At 71.0% G+C, this 15,131-nt stretch overlaps 3 protein-coding genes across 3 annotated transcripts; 2 read left to right on the forward strand and 1 right to left on the reverse strand.

Annotated features, from left to right (window-relative positions):
* Window positions 1–684: 684 nt before the first annotated feature.
* Window positions 685–4,396, reverse strand: LGI3 (leucine rich repeat LGI family member 3). The gene is made up of 8 exons (XM_026081675.1): window positions 4,185–4,396; window positions 2,969–3,040; window positions 2,794–2,865; window positions 2,543–2,614; window positions 2,348–2,419; window positions 1,866–2,035; window positions 1,626–1,790; window positions 685–1,502 (listed from the first exon to the last, which is right to left on the reverse strand). The coding sequence occupies exons 1-8, from the start codon at window positions 4,394–4,396 to the stop codon at window positions 685–687; spliced, it is 1,653 nt and encodes a 550-aa protein (XP_025937460.1).
* Window positions 4,397–5,527: 1,131 nt separating this feature from the next.
* Window positions 5,528–6,923, forward strand: LOC112973708 (pulmonary surfactant-associated protein C-like). Its single transcript, XM_026081924.1, has 5 exons — window positions 5,528–5,572; window positions 5,710–5,856; window positions 6,140–6,280; window positions 6,474–6,584; window positions 6,816–6,923. Exons 1-5 carry the CDS (start codon window positions 5,528–5,530, stop codon window positions 6,921–6,923), a joined length of 552 nt encoding a protein of 183 aa, XP_025937709.1.
* A 2,152-nt stretch (window positions 6,924–9,075) lies between these two features.
* Window positions 9,076–10,726, forward strand: LOC112973613 (pulmonary surfactant-associated protein C-like). Its single transcript, XM_026081677.1, has 5 exons — window positions 9,076–9,117; window positions 9,672–9,944; window positions 10,018–10,158; window positions 10,311–10,421; window positions 10,631–10,726. The coding sequence occupies exons 1-5, from the start codon at window positions 9,076–9,078 to the stop codon at window positions 10,724–10,726; spliced, it is 663 nt and encodes a 220-aa protein (XP_025937462.1).
* The last annotated feature ends 4,405 nt before the right edge of the window (window positions 10,727–15,131 follow it).

A 15,131-nucleotide genomic window follows, 5' to 3' on the forward strand; every position in this document is an offset into this window, starting at 1 on the left:
GCCTGGGAGCATCCCGCCGGCCTGGGAGCATCCCGCCGGCCTGGGAGCATCCCGCCAGCCTCGGCGCCCGGCCCCTCGCCCCCCAGCCGTGCCCCCAGACCGACCGCAGCAGCCTGCCGCAAGCCTCCGGCTCCTGCCCAGGGCCGGGGTGGGCAGAGCCGCGGGCACCCGCTCCTCCCCGCCGGCCCTGCCAACGCCACAGTGCCCCGAGGGCGTCGGGGTGCAGAGCGAGGGCTGACCCGGCCCCGTCCTCCAGCGTCCCACGGGCTCCCGGATGGGGTGGGCCTGGGCGAGGTGAATGGGGGACCTGGGAATACCGCAGGGCTGTTGTCCCTCCTGGGGAAACTGAGGCCCATGGCTTCCCCTCCCTCCCGCAGCCAGGCTTGGGGCTCGCCTCTGCCCCGCGGTGAYGCAGAGGGGCAGGCGGTTTAGGCGGGTGACTACAGGGGCCAGGAGGGGTGTAGGAACAGGCGGYGGGCGCTCGCACCGGGCAGAGTCCATGGCAGGCAGGTAGGAAGGGGCTGGCGGRCGCATGCGCAGCCTCGGGTCCCGCGCGGCCGCAGGGCCGGGCAGGGGAGGCGGCGGCAGCAGGTCTCCGGAGGAAGGGGCCAGGGCCAGTGCCCGTGTGAGAGCCAGGAGAGAGTCCCGGCGCGGCAGCGTGGGGCCCCCAGGCCTCCCTTCCCTCTACAGGCTGAGGTCCACCACCACGTGCCGGTAGACCAGCGTGTTGGCCTTGAAGCTGGGAGCCAGCAGGAGCTGCACGTCGGCGGCGGGCACGTAGCGGAAAGCCCGGGGCGCCTGCACCGACAGCTCCTGAAACTTGACGAACTTCTGCTTCTCCTCTTCCCACAGGTAGACGTGGGTGAAGGAGAAGTCACTGCCCAGGGCCATGTACTGGCGCTGCTCCACGGAGAAGGGCTGCATCACCATGGAGCCGCGGGAGGGGAGCGTCTGGAGCTCGATGAAGCGCGGCCCTTCCCAGCGCACCACCTTGGAGTCGCCGATGTAGCGGCTGAGGCAGAGGAAATGGTCCCTCTTGACCTTGAAGTGCTTGACCATCTGGACGTCCAGCATCTCGCCCACCTCGCCCTGGGGGGTGAACTGCTTCTGCGAGCGGTTCCACTGGTAGATGACGGGCGCTTGGGAGCTGCTGGAGATGATGAGCCGGGGCTTGCCCTCGTTCTCCACGTACTCCACGTCGGTGTCGCGGTGCCAGGCGTGCAGGGCCTGGTGGGAGTAGAAGCCGTTCTGGCTGAGGCGGTAGAGGCTGGTGGAGCCCGCCTTGGAGCTGTCTGCGATGACGAAGTACCAGTCGCCCTCGATCTGGAAGGCCTCGATGTCGTTGGGCTTGCGGGTCTTCTGGCTGTCRATGTCTTGGATCTTGATGAACTTGTCCACGGTGGTGTCCCAGCGGTAGATGTAGGAGCCCCCGAAGAGCTGCGCCACCACCACGTACAGCTGGCCCTGGGCCACGATGGGCTTGCAGTGCACCGCCGAGTGAGCTGCGAGGCGGGGGGACGTCACGCGCGGGGGCCGTGCCCTTCCCGAATCGCTGGGGACGGGGACCCGCGCCCGCAGAGCGCAACCGGGGAAGGGAGCTCCCGGCGAGCCCCCGGCCGCCTTACCGGGGATGCGGTCGAAGTCGCGCAGCTTGCGCTCCACGTAGTCCCACTTGAGGATGGTGCAGCTGCTGGCGCTGGGCTGGGCCAGGGCCAGGTAGAGGTCGCTGGCGTAGGTGAAGGGCTCAGCCGACACCGACTGGAAGGGCAGCACCTGGTGCACCACGAAGTCTGGGGGGGGAGAGGTGGGAGTGAGGGCCCGGGCGCCCCCGGGTGCCGGCGACGCGCCGGCCCGCGGCCCCTTACCCGTGGTGATGCACTCGAAGTCGCCGAGCGCCAGGTCGCGGATCCGCTGGCCCTGGTGCTGCCCGGGGCTGCTGCAGAAGACGGCGGGGACCGTGGTGTTGGTGCTCTCCATCCACTCCACCAGCCACTTGATCTTGCAGTCGCAGGCCAGCGCGTTGCCCCGGAGGTCCCTGGCGGGGGGCACGCGAGACGGCGCGGCGTCACCCCCCGCCCCTGCCCGGCACCCCGGAGCAGCCCCGAGCGAGCGGAGCAGCGTGCCTGAACCCCGAGCCGGGGCCGTTCAAGGATGCCCCGAGCCAGGGCCGAGCCACGGGGGAGAGGGAAGCGGGGGCCGGAGGCCGCCAGCCCGGGGAGGGGAGCGCGGGGGCTGAGCCCAGCCCAGCCGCGAGGGCTTCGTGCCCCTTCACCCTCCCAGCGCGGTGCCCCGCCGTGCCCAGTGCCGGCCCTGGCGCCGTCGGAGGCGCCGGGCTCGGGGGCCTTACAGGTCGCTCAGGATGTCCAGCGGCTTGAAGAGGTCCCTGGGCAGCGACTGCAGGTTGTTGTTGGCCAGAGACCTAGGGGAGACGAGAGGGGCCGTGGCCGAGAGCCACCCCGGCTGCGACGGGGCACGCGCCTGCGAAGCGGGGCCGGGCCGGGCAGAGCCGTCCCCGGGGAGCGCGGGACCCCCCGCTACTCACAGGTGGGTCAGGGACTTGAGCCCACGGAAGGTGCCCTTGGACAGCGCCTGGATGTCGTTGTTCTCGATGAACCTGGGGGCGGGAGGAGATGCTGGCATGGGCGCCCCAGCCCTCGGTGTCCCTGACGTGCGGGGTGCCGCGGGGCCGAGCAGCCCTGCCGGGCGCTGGCGCCCGTCCCTGCAGCAGCCCCCGCCGCCGCCCGCCCCGCGCCGCCCCGGCCCCCAAACCGGCGAGGGCGGCCGGGCACGCACAGGTACTGCAGGTGCGAGAGCCCGGCGAAGGCGTTGTCCCCGATGAGCGTGAGCTTGTTGGAGTTGAGCAGGCTGCAAAGAGAAGGGGTGAGCCGTCAGCGCCGCGGCCGGCCGGGACACGAGGGGCGCAGGGGCACCCGGGGGCGCCCGCGGTGGCGGCCGTGCGGAGACGTACAGGAACTGCAGCGAGGGGATGTGAGCGAAGGCCGCCTCGCGGATCTCCGTGAAGGCTGCGTTCACCATGGTCCTGCGGGCGAGACGAGACCTCAGGGCTGCGGGGCTGGGGGGAGGCCATCCTTGCCCTTCATGCCGTCCCCACGGCTCGCTGCCGTGCTGGCCACTGGAGCGCAGGCAGGCTATTTCRGGAGAGGATGCCGCGCGGGGCAGGACACGGTGTGCAGCCCGTGGGAGAAGGGCTCCGCTCTGCGCCTGCCTGAGCGATCCTGCGTGCCGGGGCTGGCACGGTGGGGATGAGGCGTTTGGACCCGCACCAGGCCACACGGTCTGGCACGGGGACCTGCACACACCCCACGGGTGCCTGGGACCTGCGGCAGCGCTGCTAAAATCCCCGGCAGCAGGTACCCACCCAGCACGAGCACACGGATGTCGGGGTGCACACGCATCCCTGGACGCAGCAGGCAAACCCTGCTCCTGGGCTGCAGCACATCTGCAGCCCGAGTGCACACGCATGCACACACGCATGCACACACAGGCGCACGCACCTGTGCCTGCACACACACACGCACACATGCATGCACACACGCATGCACACACAGGCGCACGCACCCGTGCCTGCACACACACACGCACACATGCATGCACACATGCATGTACACACAGGCGCACGCACCCGTGCCTGCACACACACATGCACACACACATGCACACATGCATGTATGCACACATATGTGCACACACATACATGCACACGCAGCCATACACACACATCTGCACACACACACACACGCACACATACACACTCTTACTCTGCTGTGCCACCATGTCCCCAGGGACTGTGCATTGGTGCCTTGTCCCCTTGGGGTGCCRGTCCCCAAGGTCACGGCAGCCGGGTGGTGCGGCACAGGCAGGCTGCAGCCCTGCTCCATCCATCGCTGATGGATGGCTGCAGGAGGAAGGAGGTCCGCCACTGCTGCAGGACAGCCRGACAGGGGGGCACGAGCCTGGGGCGTCCCCACCCCGCTCGGAGCTCTCCTCCCTGCAGCAGTTCCCGCACACTGCCTGCACCCCACGGCGCCCACAGCGTGCCCCCGCCGCGGCACGAAGGACCRGGCTGGCCCTGCCACCCCAGGGCCGCCTGCGGGCCCTGCACCCCCAGGGACGTGACCTGCTCCTCGTCCCCATCCCTGTCCCTGTCACACCGGGGTACTCACAGCGAGATGACCTCGGGGGGCAGGTTCCTGGGGATGGCCTTGGAGTCCACGCAGAAGGCTGTGTCGCGGGTGCAGGAGCAGCTCGGGGGGCAGGGGGGCGGCCGGGGGGGCCGCCGGCCCCCCGCGGGCAGCCAGAGGCAGGCCAAGGCTAGCAGCAAGAGGAAAGCACAGCCTGGGCCCCTGGGCGCCCGCGTGCCCCGGCGCAGCCCCATCGCGCTGGCCGAGCCCTCCTCYGCCCCCCTCTCGGCCCGGCGGATCGTGCTGTGCGGTCCTGCCCCGCAGCCCAGCAGCCGCAGCGGAGCCCTTTCCCCTGCCCTTGCCCCGGAGCCGTTAGCATTCAGGGGCAGCGGCRGTGGCGGCGGAGGCTGCTGGCGACCGACCCGCTGCTCTGCAGAGCACCATGCCGCTGYGCTGCGGGGAGGAGGGACGGAGGGAGGGAGCGAGCGAGCGAGGGAGGGATGCGGCTGAGTGACAGCGCGGGCATCCGTGCCTGGGCCTGGGGGACGCGTGTCCCGCCAGCGTGCAGGCGTGCGGACACGGGGCCGTGCGCCGAGGGGCAGCCGCGGGCCGTGGGGTGGGCACCGGGGCTGGGGGGCTCGGGCAGGGGCCGGCTGCGGCGTGGGCACGGCCAGGGTTTTGCAGGGGTGACGACACCCCGGCTCTCCCGCCCCGGCCTTGCTTGCAGCGTGCCGGCGYGGCGCTGAGCTCATCGCTGGCGGGTGGCGGGAGGCGCTGGGCACCCGGCCCCGTCCCAGGCACCGCGCTCGCGGCCAACAAAGCGCCCAGGCAGCTCCGCAGAGCCCTTCCTCCGCCTGYGCGCGCGCCCGGGGGGGCCTCCAGCTGCCAAGGGTGCCGGCTCCGCCATGCAAGGCAGGAACGAGCTCCGGGAGCTGACGGCAGCAGGACTGGCCCCGGGGCTAGGCGCGCACGTCCCCTCGGCTCCGAAGCGGCGACGCCGCTGCTCCCGGGGCACGTTGCTCTCCCCGGCGCAGCGACGCGGGCGGCTGGTCCTCGCCCCCCGCAGCCCTGCGCGGAGGGGCTGGCTTTGAAGGTGCCAAGCGGTGGCCGAGTGCCAGGTGATGGAGGCAACCTGGCGCGGCGCGGCGGGCGGTAGCGCTCTGCCCCACCGCTGTTTGCCTTGGCCCCCGCACGGCCGGCCGAGTGCCTGGAGAAGRGCCCTTGGAGGCTTTCATCACCCATCCAGCTCTTGGCCCGGCTTGGCAAACAGAGCATGAGTGGCACCTCGGTAGCCAGGGCTTCCCAAGCCTCCTCCCTGCTCCACTGCCTCTATAAATCCCTCGGCTCTGGCTGGCGGAAGGACAGGACCMGCGAGCAAGGACGAGATGGACAGCAGCTCCAAAGAGGCGCTGATGGAGGAGGCCCCTCCGGTAAGGAGCGTCCGTGCCCCAGCCCGTCCGCCTGGGGAGCCGGTGCGGGGCTGAGCGTGGGCTCGGGGCTGCTTTCTCCAGTCACACATCCACCTGGCTGACCCGCGGCTCACGCCGGGGCTCCCCTCTCTCCCCAGAGGTACACGGCGTCCCCCCGCCTGCCCTGCATCCCCCACCAGCTCAAGTGCCTCCTCATCGTGGTGGTGGTGGTGGTGCTCCTCGTGGTGGTCGTCGTGGGCTTCCTCCTGCTGGGGCTGCACATCACCGAGACGCACGCCGAAACGGTGAGGCCCCGCCGGGCGGGCRCCGGGAGGGCATGGCGCTGCCGGGAGCGGAGGGGATGAGCCGAAACTCAGCTGGGGGCAAGGACGGTTGGTGGCACCATCATCGGCTGCAGGCACTTTGCCGGGATGGGGTTTAGACCCAGCACAGCTGTTGCACCGGGTGCTTTCGCAGCAACGCTGCGTGCCCCAGGCTCGGAGGAGCTCCCTTCCCTGCCTGCGACGTGCTCTGCCCCGGCTGGCCCCTGCCCTGCTCCTCTGCCCTGAGCCTCCCTCCGCCCCGCAGGTTTTGCGAATGACCATCCAAAGCCTGGATGGAGAAGGGTCCCCCCAGCAGCTCGCCATGAGCAAGAAAGAAAGGACCGGGACRTTCGCCGTGAAGGATGGGCTGAACTCCTCCGCCATGGTCGTCTACGACTACAGCAAGGTGCGCGGCGAAGAGCTCGGCAGGGTGGAGGGGACAAGGCATTGACGAGAGCTCGGCGGGGTGGAGGGGATGGGATGTCCCGGGAGAGCCGAGCGGTGCGATGGGATGGGACAGGATGGGACAAGGTGGGTGGCCACAGAGGGCAGGGGCTGCTGCCCTGGGGCCAAGCCAACGCGGGTCTGTCTGCAAACAGCTGCTGATCAGCTACAGATCCTGGCTGCACCAAGCCTGCTAYGTCACCCACATGGACAAGGAGAATATCCAGGGGCTGGATGCCATCACCGCGGCCTTCTGGCGTCGGCAGGTGAGTGCTCAGCTGGGGTAAGGCGGCCAAAACTAAACGCAGCTCAGCAGGAGCCCGGCAGACACCTCAGCCCRGGTGCTATCAGGACACRAGGGCAGGGCAGGCTCAGCGCGACRGGGYGAGGGTGGCRGGGYRAGGGGGGACCYCTCCTGCGCCCGGGGTGACGYGCAGCGGTGCTGGGCTTGCAGCAGCTGGGCGAGGGTGGCAGCCCCTGGTTTCTCTCTCCTGCAGGCTGAAAGGAAGGAGGCCGGGGCCGCCGCCGAGCCCCTGGCCGATCGCTCCATCCTGGGTACCACCGTCAACATCCTCTGCAGCACCGTCCCCGTCTACTGGGCCTAGCCCAGGCGGGTGAGCYGGCAGCGAGGGCCGCGCGCGAGCCRGGTCCCATCGCCTGCCGGGAGACCCTTCCCTCACCCCGGGTCTCCAGCTGCCTCTTGTGGACGTTGCCGGCATGTAGAGTCCGTTCCCACATCCCCAGGCAGCGGGGGTTTGCACCACGGGGCCCCCCAGGGTACACCCGGGCCCTTCTCCCTGCTGCCAAGGGGACAAGATGGACAGATCCCCCTGCCTGGCCCCGGCCGGGGTGCCTTTGCCACCGCCGCAGCTGCAGTGTGCGTTCCCCACTCCCCGTGCTTTGCCTTCCAGGTGGGACACCGGCAAGACAGCATGCGGACTTCTCTCCTCCTCCACGGCCCCGTCCCACGCGTGGCGGTGGCGCGGCTGGCTCGGCAGGGCCACGTGCCCGGCCGCTCTGCCCTCGACCGGCCGCGCTTCGGCACCGCGGGCTTTCCAGCAGCACTTGCAATAAATGAGCGGGTTTTGCTTTGAGTTGCGCGCTTCYGTCTGCAGAGTAAAGTCTCTCCCCCCGCCTCCGAGTGCAGCTCTCTTCCTTCCCTGCTCGCCTCCAACCTGCCCCGCCGCCGTGGCACACCAGGGTCCGGCACGGGTGGATGCATCCGGCGGGTGCGGGGATGGCAGGAGCGTTTCCCAGGCCCGGGGCTGTGGAGCGACCGCGGGGCCGTGTCCCCGCAGGAGCCAGGCCAGGGGCTGAGCGCAGCACGCAYGGGGCGCCCCGCTCCCCTTCCTCCCGGCCCTCCGCATGCCCCAGGCTCCCTGGGCAGCTCCGCTCCCCCCCAGCCCTCACACACTTGAGCCCAAAGCGGCCAGGCACGCTGCATCCTTGGGGTGCACCTCCAAGCACTGCACTGGAAAACTGGTTATCAACGGGGCTGGAAAGGGAAAAAAGACCCTAGGAGGAGAAATGAGGGTGCATGTCTGAGGCCCCCCACCCGGGGTGCAGCAGCACCTTTCCGCAGGCGTCTGACACGGGTCGGTCCCCAGCGGCCACCGCTGCAGGCTGGGGATCGGTCGAGGGGGCCCCAGCTTGGCGAGGAGGGTCGCAGCGCCGTGGGGCTGGCGCTCGGGTGGGGAAACACATGCCCCACACGTTGGCACGGGCCAGGGCACTCTGCTCCTCGATACCCCCGACGGGGTCCTGACCCCGCGTCACCCCGGCGAGGAGCCGGGCGAGGAGGGTGCGCGCCGCAGAGGAAGGCTCCCACGGCCTCTCCTGCGCGCGGTGTTTGAGAGCAAACAGCCGGGAGCCGCTCGAGGGGATCCTGAGCTCCTCGACACCCTGGGAAAGGAGGCAGTGTGTGCACACACACACACACACACACACGCACACAACCTGCCTGCGAGCGCCTGCAGCTGGGGCTTGGCCCCGGGGTCCGTCCGAGCTGCCTCCCGGCCGTGGCAGCGGGAGCCAGGAGACCAGAGGGGCTGTCGGAGGGGTCCTGAGCGAAGCAGGGACTCGTCCCTAAGGCAGCGGAGATGCCGGTTCAGCCCCCCCTGAGCACGGCCCTGCGGGAGGTCTCACCGAGCCCCGCGAGGTTGATCGCCCACGGGGCGCCCAGGGACCCCGCGAGCTGTGCGCCCTGCCCTGCCGAGCCCGGCGCCCAGGGTGACGCGCYGGAGCGGCGATTCGGTGACCCCTCGCTCCCCCGAGCGGATCCACCGCCCCGCTCCTGCCCCAGCCTCGCCGTTTCTGGGAAACCTTTGATGTCTGGTTTGCGCTTTGCCCATCTCGAGCATCTCCAGGTGCCGGAGCTGGCGCAGGGACGCGGGCAGGGAGCCAGCGGTGCCCATCGCCAGGCACTCCAGCCTGGAGGGCAGCGCTGACCCCGCAGGAGGGTTTACTTTGGCCCCGAGGCCCCGCTCGCCAGGAGCAGAGAGGCCTCTGTGCCCGGGRACAAGTGTCCTCAGACCCTCTTGACCAGCAGGTTCCCAGGGGAAACCAGCTCCGGGAAAGGCGGTCGGCAAACAGAAGTGAAGTGAATTGCACACCTCGCCTGCGGCCACAAGGCCGTTCACACGGGCCGCCCTCCTCTCCACCCCCAGCGCCCCTGTATAAAGCCCCTGTCCTGGACGCTGCCGAGGCAGCCTGGGCCGGGAGGAGGAGGAGGAGGAGGAGGCGGCAGGAGCGGCAGGCATGGAGAGCAGCATGAAGCAGGTTGTGGTTGAAGAGCCGCTGGTGAGTCCCTGCAACCCGCAGTGGGGTGGCACAGGACACATTCGGGGCGTCCCTGTCCCCGGAAAGCCTGGCAGAGCCGCTCAGCACCAAGGGGTTTTCCCGGCTTTCTCCCTCTGGGCACGAGTCACTAGAGGGGTCCCTGGAGGGGTCGGGCTGCTGTGGGGCTGAGCCCCACGGTGGCTGGGTCCTCTGCCCAGGGAGCACCTCCTGGCCCCTTCCCATGGGCTCCCAGCACCCGGTGGCAATCCCGGGGCCCCCAGCGAGGTGCCGGTGCGTGCGTGACGGAGCAGGACCTTGTGGGGTGCGAGCATCCGACTCGCTGCATCTCCAGACCTCGGGGGAAAAGGGGCAGGAGCTGCCGCCAAAGCAAGCCCCGTCCTAGCCTCCGCCTCGTCTCCGGGCTCCCCGTCTCCTCACCCGCCRCCCACCCCGGCTCTCTGCCTCTGCTGTGTCCCCAGGACGTGGAAGCGCACTGCTGCAGTCCCAGCTGCTGCCTGGCGTGCTGCAAGTCCTGCTGCTGCTGCATGCCCAGCTGTGCCGCCTGCTGCCCCAAGTGCGCGGGGCGCTGCTGCGGCTGCCGCGGCTGCACCGGCTGCACCGGCTGCCACGGCTGCACCGGCTGCCACGGCTGCCACGGCTGCGCCGGCTGCCTCAAGAGCTGCCTCTGCTTCGTGCCTCGCCTGCTCTGCTACCTGCCCCGCAAGCTCCTCGGCTGCCACCACCTCAAGTGCCTCCTCATCGTGGTGGTGGTGGTGGTCCTGCTGGTCGTCATCATCGCGGGCRCCCTGCTGATGTGGCTGCACGTGGCACGGCAGCATGCCGACGCCGTAAGTACGGCCCCGCGGCCCCGGCGGGGGGACACGCCGCGGCACGGCGGTGAACTCCCTGCACGTCCCCCAGGTCCTGCAGATGACCGTGGAGGGGCTGGAGGGAGGAGAGGCCTGGCCACGGCTTCCCGCCGGCTGGGAAGAGGAGGCAGYGACTTTCTACGTCGACGGAGGAGCCGGAAGGCCAGCCACGGTCATCTACGACTACAAGAACGTGAGCAGGGAGGGACCTCGCCGGCGGGGCCGGGCCAGGCTGCAGCCCCCGGGCTGCGTCCAGGCGGGGAGGATGCAGAAGGGGCGGTGAGGACCCGCGCGCGGGTGGGATGTGGCGAGGGCCCGAGCCAACGCGGGTCTGTCTGCAAACAGCTGCTGATCAGCTACAGGTCCTGGCTGCACCAAGCCTGCTACGTCACCCGCATGGACGAGGACAACATCCAGGGGCTGGACGCCGTCACCGTGGCCTTCCAGCATCGGCAGGTGAGCGCCAGGCAGCGCCGCTCGGCACGTGCCAGGCTGGGCACCGGGGATGGCAAGGCAGAAACGGGCTTCGGAGACCCACAGCCCGTCCCCGGGGGCCTTTCCTTGTGCGAAACCCCTGCCCACGCTAAGGCCGTGGAGCAGCGGGGTGCACCCGCCCGGGCTTCTGCATTTTCGGGGGTGGCACGGCACGTTTCTCTCCCCGCCAGGCTGAGGAGAGGCTCCCCGTGCCCCTGGCCGATCGCTCCCTCCTGAGCACCACAGCAAACATCCTCTGCAGTGTCGTCCCCATCTACTGGGCCTAGCCCGGCTGGGTGAGTGTCCCCCGTCCTGCGCCACGGCCACCCACGCCGGCCGGGCACGCTGGCGGTGCAAACGGCTCCCACTGCCCGGAGCAGTGGGCTTGCAACGAAGTGGGGACCCGCAGCCGCCCAGCGGGAGCAAGGGACGCCGAGCGAGCTGGCAGGAGCCGGCGGCACGGCTGTGCACGGCAGGGCATCCCCCCCCCCCCGGGGGACCGGGGCACTCTTGCAACCCCGCGTTTGCATTGCAGCATCCCCGAAAGGACCTGGCCCCGTCGCGCCCCCTCCATCCCTCCTCCACGCCGCCCCGGCAGGATGGGAATGTCGCCTCGGAGCCGCGCCGGCAGCAGTGCCGACGTCTCCCTGCAGCGATGCTGCAGCTGAGCGGGGGCCTGCGAGCTCGGCGGGGGTGCTGGAAGGGGCGCGGGGGCCTCAGCGACCCTGCAAGGCCCCGCTGCGAATCCCTGCTGTAAACGCGCTTCTTGGGTGACGGTCGAGGCGGTGGGCGTTTGCTTGGGCGACCGCTTTGCGCTGCTGACGCCGAGCTGCAGGCTGTGCCGGGGGACAGCTGGTTTGTCACTTAGTCTTCTCAGCTTTGCCAAACCCGAGTGCAAAAATAAGCTTAAAAAAAAAAAAAACTACATTTAAAGAAACAAGATTCTCCGTTCTAGTTCTTTACTCCCTGCTTGCCCAGCTCCTTGCAATTTAGGGTTTCTTTTGCCTTAAAAGTGTATCTAAGGGCTTTTAGCATCATTTAAGTGGGAGCTGAAATTCTGCCGCAGCTGCAGGGCTCTGGGAGCAGGGGCTGGGGGTCTCGGCCAGGTGTCACGGGCTCCTGGCACCCCCTTGAGCATCGCTCGGCCTCGGCCCCAGCCCCAGCCCCTGGGACACGGGAGAGGGACCCACACCAGCCGCCTCCTCCTCTCGGCAGCCCCGGCACTGCCGGAGCCAAAGCCGTCCTGAAAAATGTATCTGTCCTCTCCCGCCCCTGCAGAACCRAATAAAGGATTGGTGGAAGAATTAGGTCTCGGAGCTATTCCTGGTGGCAGCCCGTGCCGAAGGCGGTCACGGCCACCGTGCGCTTCCCAAGCCAGCGGAGGAGCCAGGACTGCACCTTGGGCACGGGGCTGCAGAGGGGGGGGCCCAGGTGTCCTGCTGCCCCCCCGCTGCCCCTCGCGGAGATCCAGCCCTCCGCCTGCCCCAGTCCGTCCCCGCAGCTCTATGCCAGGGAGGGGGCACGGGGGGCAGGGAGGGATGCTCCCATTCCTGCGGCTCGGGGGCTGTTTCCGCCCCGGTGATGGAGGAGCCAGGGCAGAGGGTGGGAGAASGGAGCRTYGCRGYYGGAGCCGCCGGGACCYGGAGCCTGCCAGCAGCGCAGCTGCCTCCCGCTGCGGCTCCGGTCCCACGCCGCCCGCCCGAGCATCCCGCCTCCGCCGTGCCGGCTCCGGCACCGGCTCCCTGCGCAGGGCCGTAGCCAGGGAAAYGGCCTGCCGGCAGGGACAGGCGCAGCTGCGGCTGGCCGGCGATGGCGAYGGCCTTTCCAGGGCCTCCTGCAGGTTTGGGGCGCCCCCCCCCCCGAACCCTCGCCCTCCCCCAGCCCAGCTGCAGCGGCGAGGGCGAAACGTGGCTTGCTTTTTATTTCGAACGCACCCGTACTGACCAGACCGCAGGCCCTCGGCACCGGGATCTACCCGGAGAAGGCGGGTGGCAGGGGAGGCGGGGGCGTGCAGAGTTTTGCAAGGGCTCAGCACCCCGCCACCGCCTCCAAACCTCCCCTTCATAGCTGAGCAGCTGACTGCGACGAGCTGTCAGAAATCTGGCACGTCCGACCACACGGCCCTTGTGCAATAACGCAAGTGTCCTTATTCTTCCCATCTGCGCAGGCTGGGGGAGGYGGGGAGCCGAGGGAGCGGGTTTGCAGAGGGCGAGCGCTCCGCGTCCTCGTGCCGCGTCTCCGGGTGTGCCGGCAGTGCGGGGGCCAGCCGTCACCAGCACCGGGGATTTTCTAGGATAACTGGACTCGGGACCTGGCGCCCGGGGGTGGCGGGGTGCCGAGGGGCCGGGCGCCGGGTCTCAGCCCTCGCAGCCGGGCCCCGGGGCGCAGCCGGAGGCGTTGGTGGCCGCGGGGCCAGGCAAGCCGGGGCTCCCCCCGCCGTGGGGCAGGCAGGCGGCCTCGCACTGCTCCCGGCTCTCGAAGCGGTTGCGGCTCCCGCCGCAGCCCCCGTACCAGAAGAGCGAGCAGCGGGCGGGATGGTGGCCCTCGAAGAACCACTTGGGCGAGTAGGAGTGGCAGGGCCCCGCGTCCCTCTCCTCCAGGCAGGCTGCTGCAAGACAGGCGGCAAGGCACGCTCCCGGCCGGCCGGCCGGCGCCCGCGCGCGCACGCTGACCCCCCGCGGGGGAAATGCCCCCGGCGCCCTGGCATCGGAGGTCCGTCACCCTGCACCTCCTACCTGGCCTCTCTCTGCTCGAGCATCACCCCCTCTCTCCCCCTCCGGAAAGACCCCCAAAGCCCTGCTGCCTGCTCCTTACCCTGCGTCAGGTTCCCCTCTCCCGCGCCGGCTCCGTCGGGACCTGCCGCAGCGCCGCAGCGTCGGCCGAGCAGCCGCAGCGCCGCCAGCCGCTGCACGGGGCCGGGCTGCAGGACGCACCGGTGCACCCCGCGCCCGGCGGCGGGGGGGGACGGGGGGACGCCCGGCCTCTCCTACCTGGGCCGACGCACGCGCGGATGCAGTCCCGCTCGCTGCCGAAGCGGTTGGCGTTGCCGCCGCAGCCGCCGTACCAGAAGCGCTCGCAGGACCCCGTCTCCGGCCGGTGGTACCACATCAGGGAGAAGTTGGCGCAGGCGGTGCCGGGGTCCCTGCGCAGGGCGCACAGCTCGGCGCTGCCGGCGGCCCGGCGGCCCTTGCTGGGGCCGGGGGCCACCGCGTCCCCCCGGCCTGCGGGCGCCTCCGGGGCTCTGCGAGAGGAGCAGGAATCAGAGCGAATGCAGCCGTGGCAGAGGCACAGGGGACACGGCGGGACCTGTCCCCGGGAACGGGGGACAGGCAGCTGCTCACTCACGGCGCAGCGCTTCCCGGGGGCAGCTCAGCGATCCTGGGGCCGGAGACGGGCAGCTCTGGCGGGCACTGAGCATCGTCCAGGGTGCTGGTCTCGGCTGCGAAGCAGAAGCAATAGGAGGGGTGTGACGGGGGTCCCGGCCAAGAGGTTTTGGGGATGCCRGCGGGGACGCGGGGGTGCTCAAGGCTGCGGGGGCTCCCCGCCGCCGCTCACCCTGCAGCCTCCGGAGGAAGCCCAGCACCGTCCTCTCCGCGTACGCCAGCTCCGGCGCGTGGACGGAGCCCAGGCGCAGCGAGTGGTACCGCCACGCCGGCCGCGCCAGCGCCTCGGGCACGGCCGCCTCCTGCCGCTCCGTCCCGGCGCGGCCCAGGGCCAGCAGCAGGACGCCGAAGTGCCCGCACTCGGCGAAGCGGGCCAGCGCCCGCCGCGCCTCCGTGTCCCACAGCTCCGCCGCCCCCGTGCCCACAACCAGCAGGGCCCGGCGGCGGCCGCGGGAGCCCTGCGGGAAGCCCTGCCAGAGGGTCCAGGCCACCGCTCGGCTGGCGGACGCTGTGGCCGCCCGAGGCACCAGCGCGCGCTGGAGCTGCTCCCGCAGCCGCTCCGGGGAGCCGGGCTGTGCCAAGGGCAGCTCCGCCAAGCCCTGGCCRGGCACGGAGGGGCCCGTGAGCACCAGGGTGAAGCGGGCGCCGTGCTGCGCCGGCTCCGGCTCCATCCGCAGCTGCCCCAGCAGGCTGCCGAAGAGACCGCCGAGGCGCTCCAGCATCTCTGCCGACAGCCCCGGGGCTGCGTTGTCCACCACGAGGGCCAGGTCCGTGTCCGAGCCCGGCGGTGGCGAGGCGGCGGCGCAGCTCTCGGGGTGGCAGASGTCTGCGGAGGGCGAGGAGCGCCGCGTGAGCCGGGTCCGGCGGTGCCACGCATCCCCCGGGGCCACCCCGCGGGCCGCGTACCGAAGCAGAGGGCGCAGGGCAGCACGGCTTCCCGCAGCGCCGCCGCGTCGCCGGCCGGCTCCGAAGCCTGCAGCTGCACCACCTGGAAGCGGCCGTTCACCTGCGGGAGAGGCGGTGGCAGGTGACGGCAGGTGACGGTGGCGGGGCCGGCGCGTGGTGCCCGGCGGCGCAGCTCACCTGGAAAGCCCGCTCCACCTCGGGCAGCGGGCTGAAGGTGACCACCACCGGCAGGATGCCCTGGGCTTCGCACTCCAGCGCCGCCGCCCCGATGCCCTCCAGCGCCTGGCTCTGCCCGCTGGTGACGAACAGGGCCACCTTGGTGCCCAGGGCGGCCCGCCGGACCCGCTTGAGCGCGTGGCGCCCCACGAAGCGCACGGCGGCGGCCAGGCGGCCCCGCTGCGAC

Source organism: Apteryx rowi, unplaced genomic scaffold (genome assembly GCF_003343035.1).
Source record: "Apteryx rowi isolate R43461 unplaced genomic scaffold, aptRow1 scaffold_56, whole genome shotgun sequence".
In the NCBI taxonomy this organism is placed as follows: domain Eukaryota; kingdom Metazoa; phylum Chordata; class Aves; order Apterygiformes; family Apterygidae; genus Apteryx; species Apteryx rowi.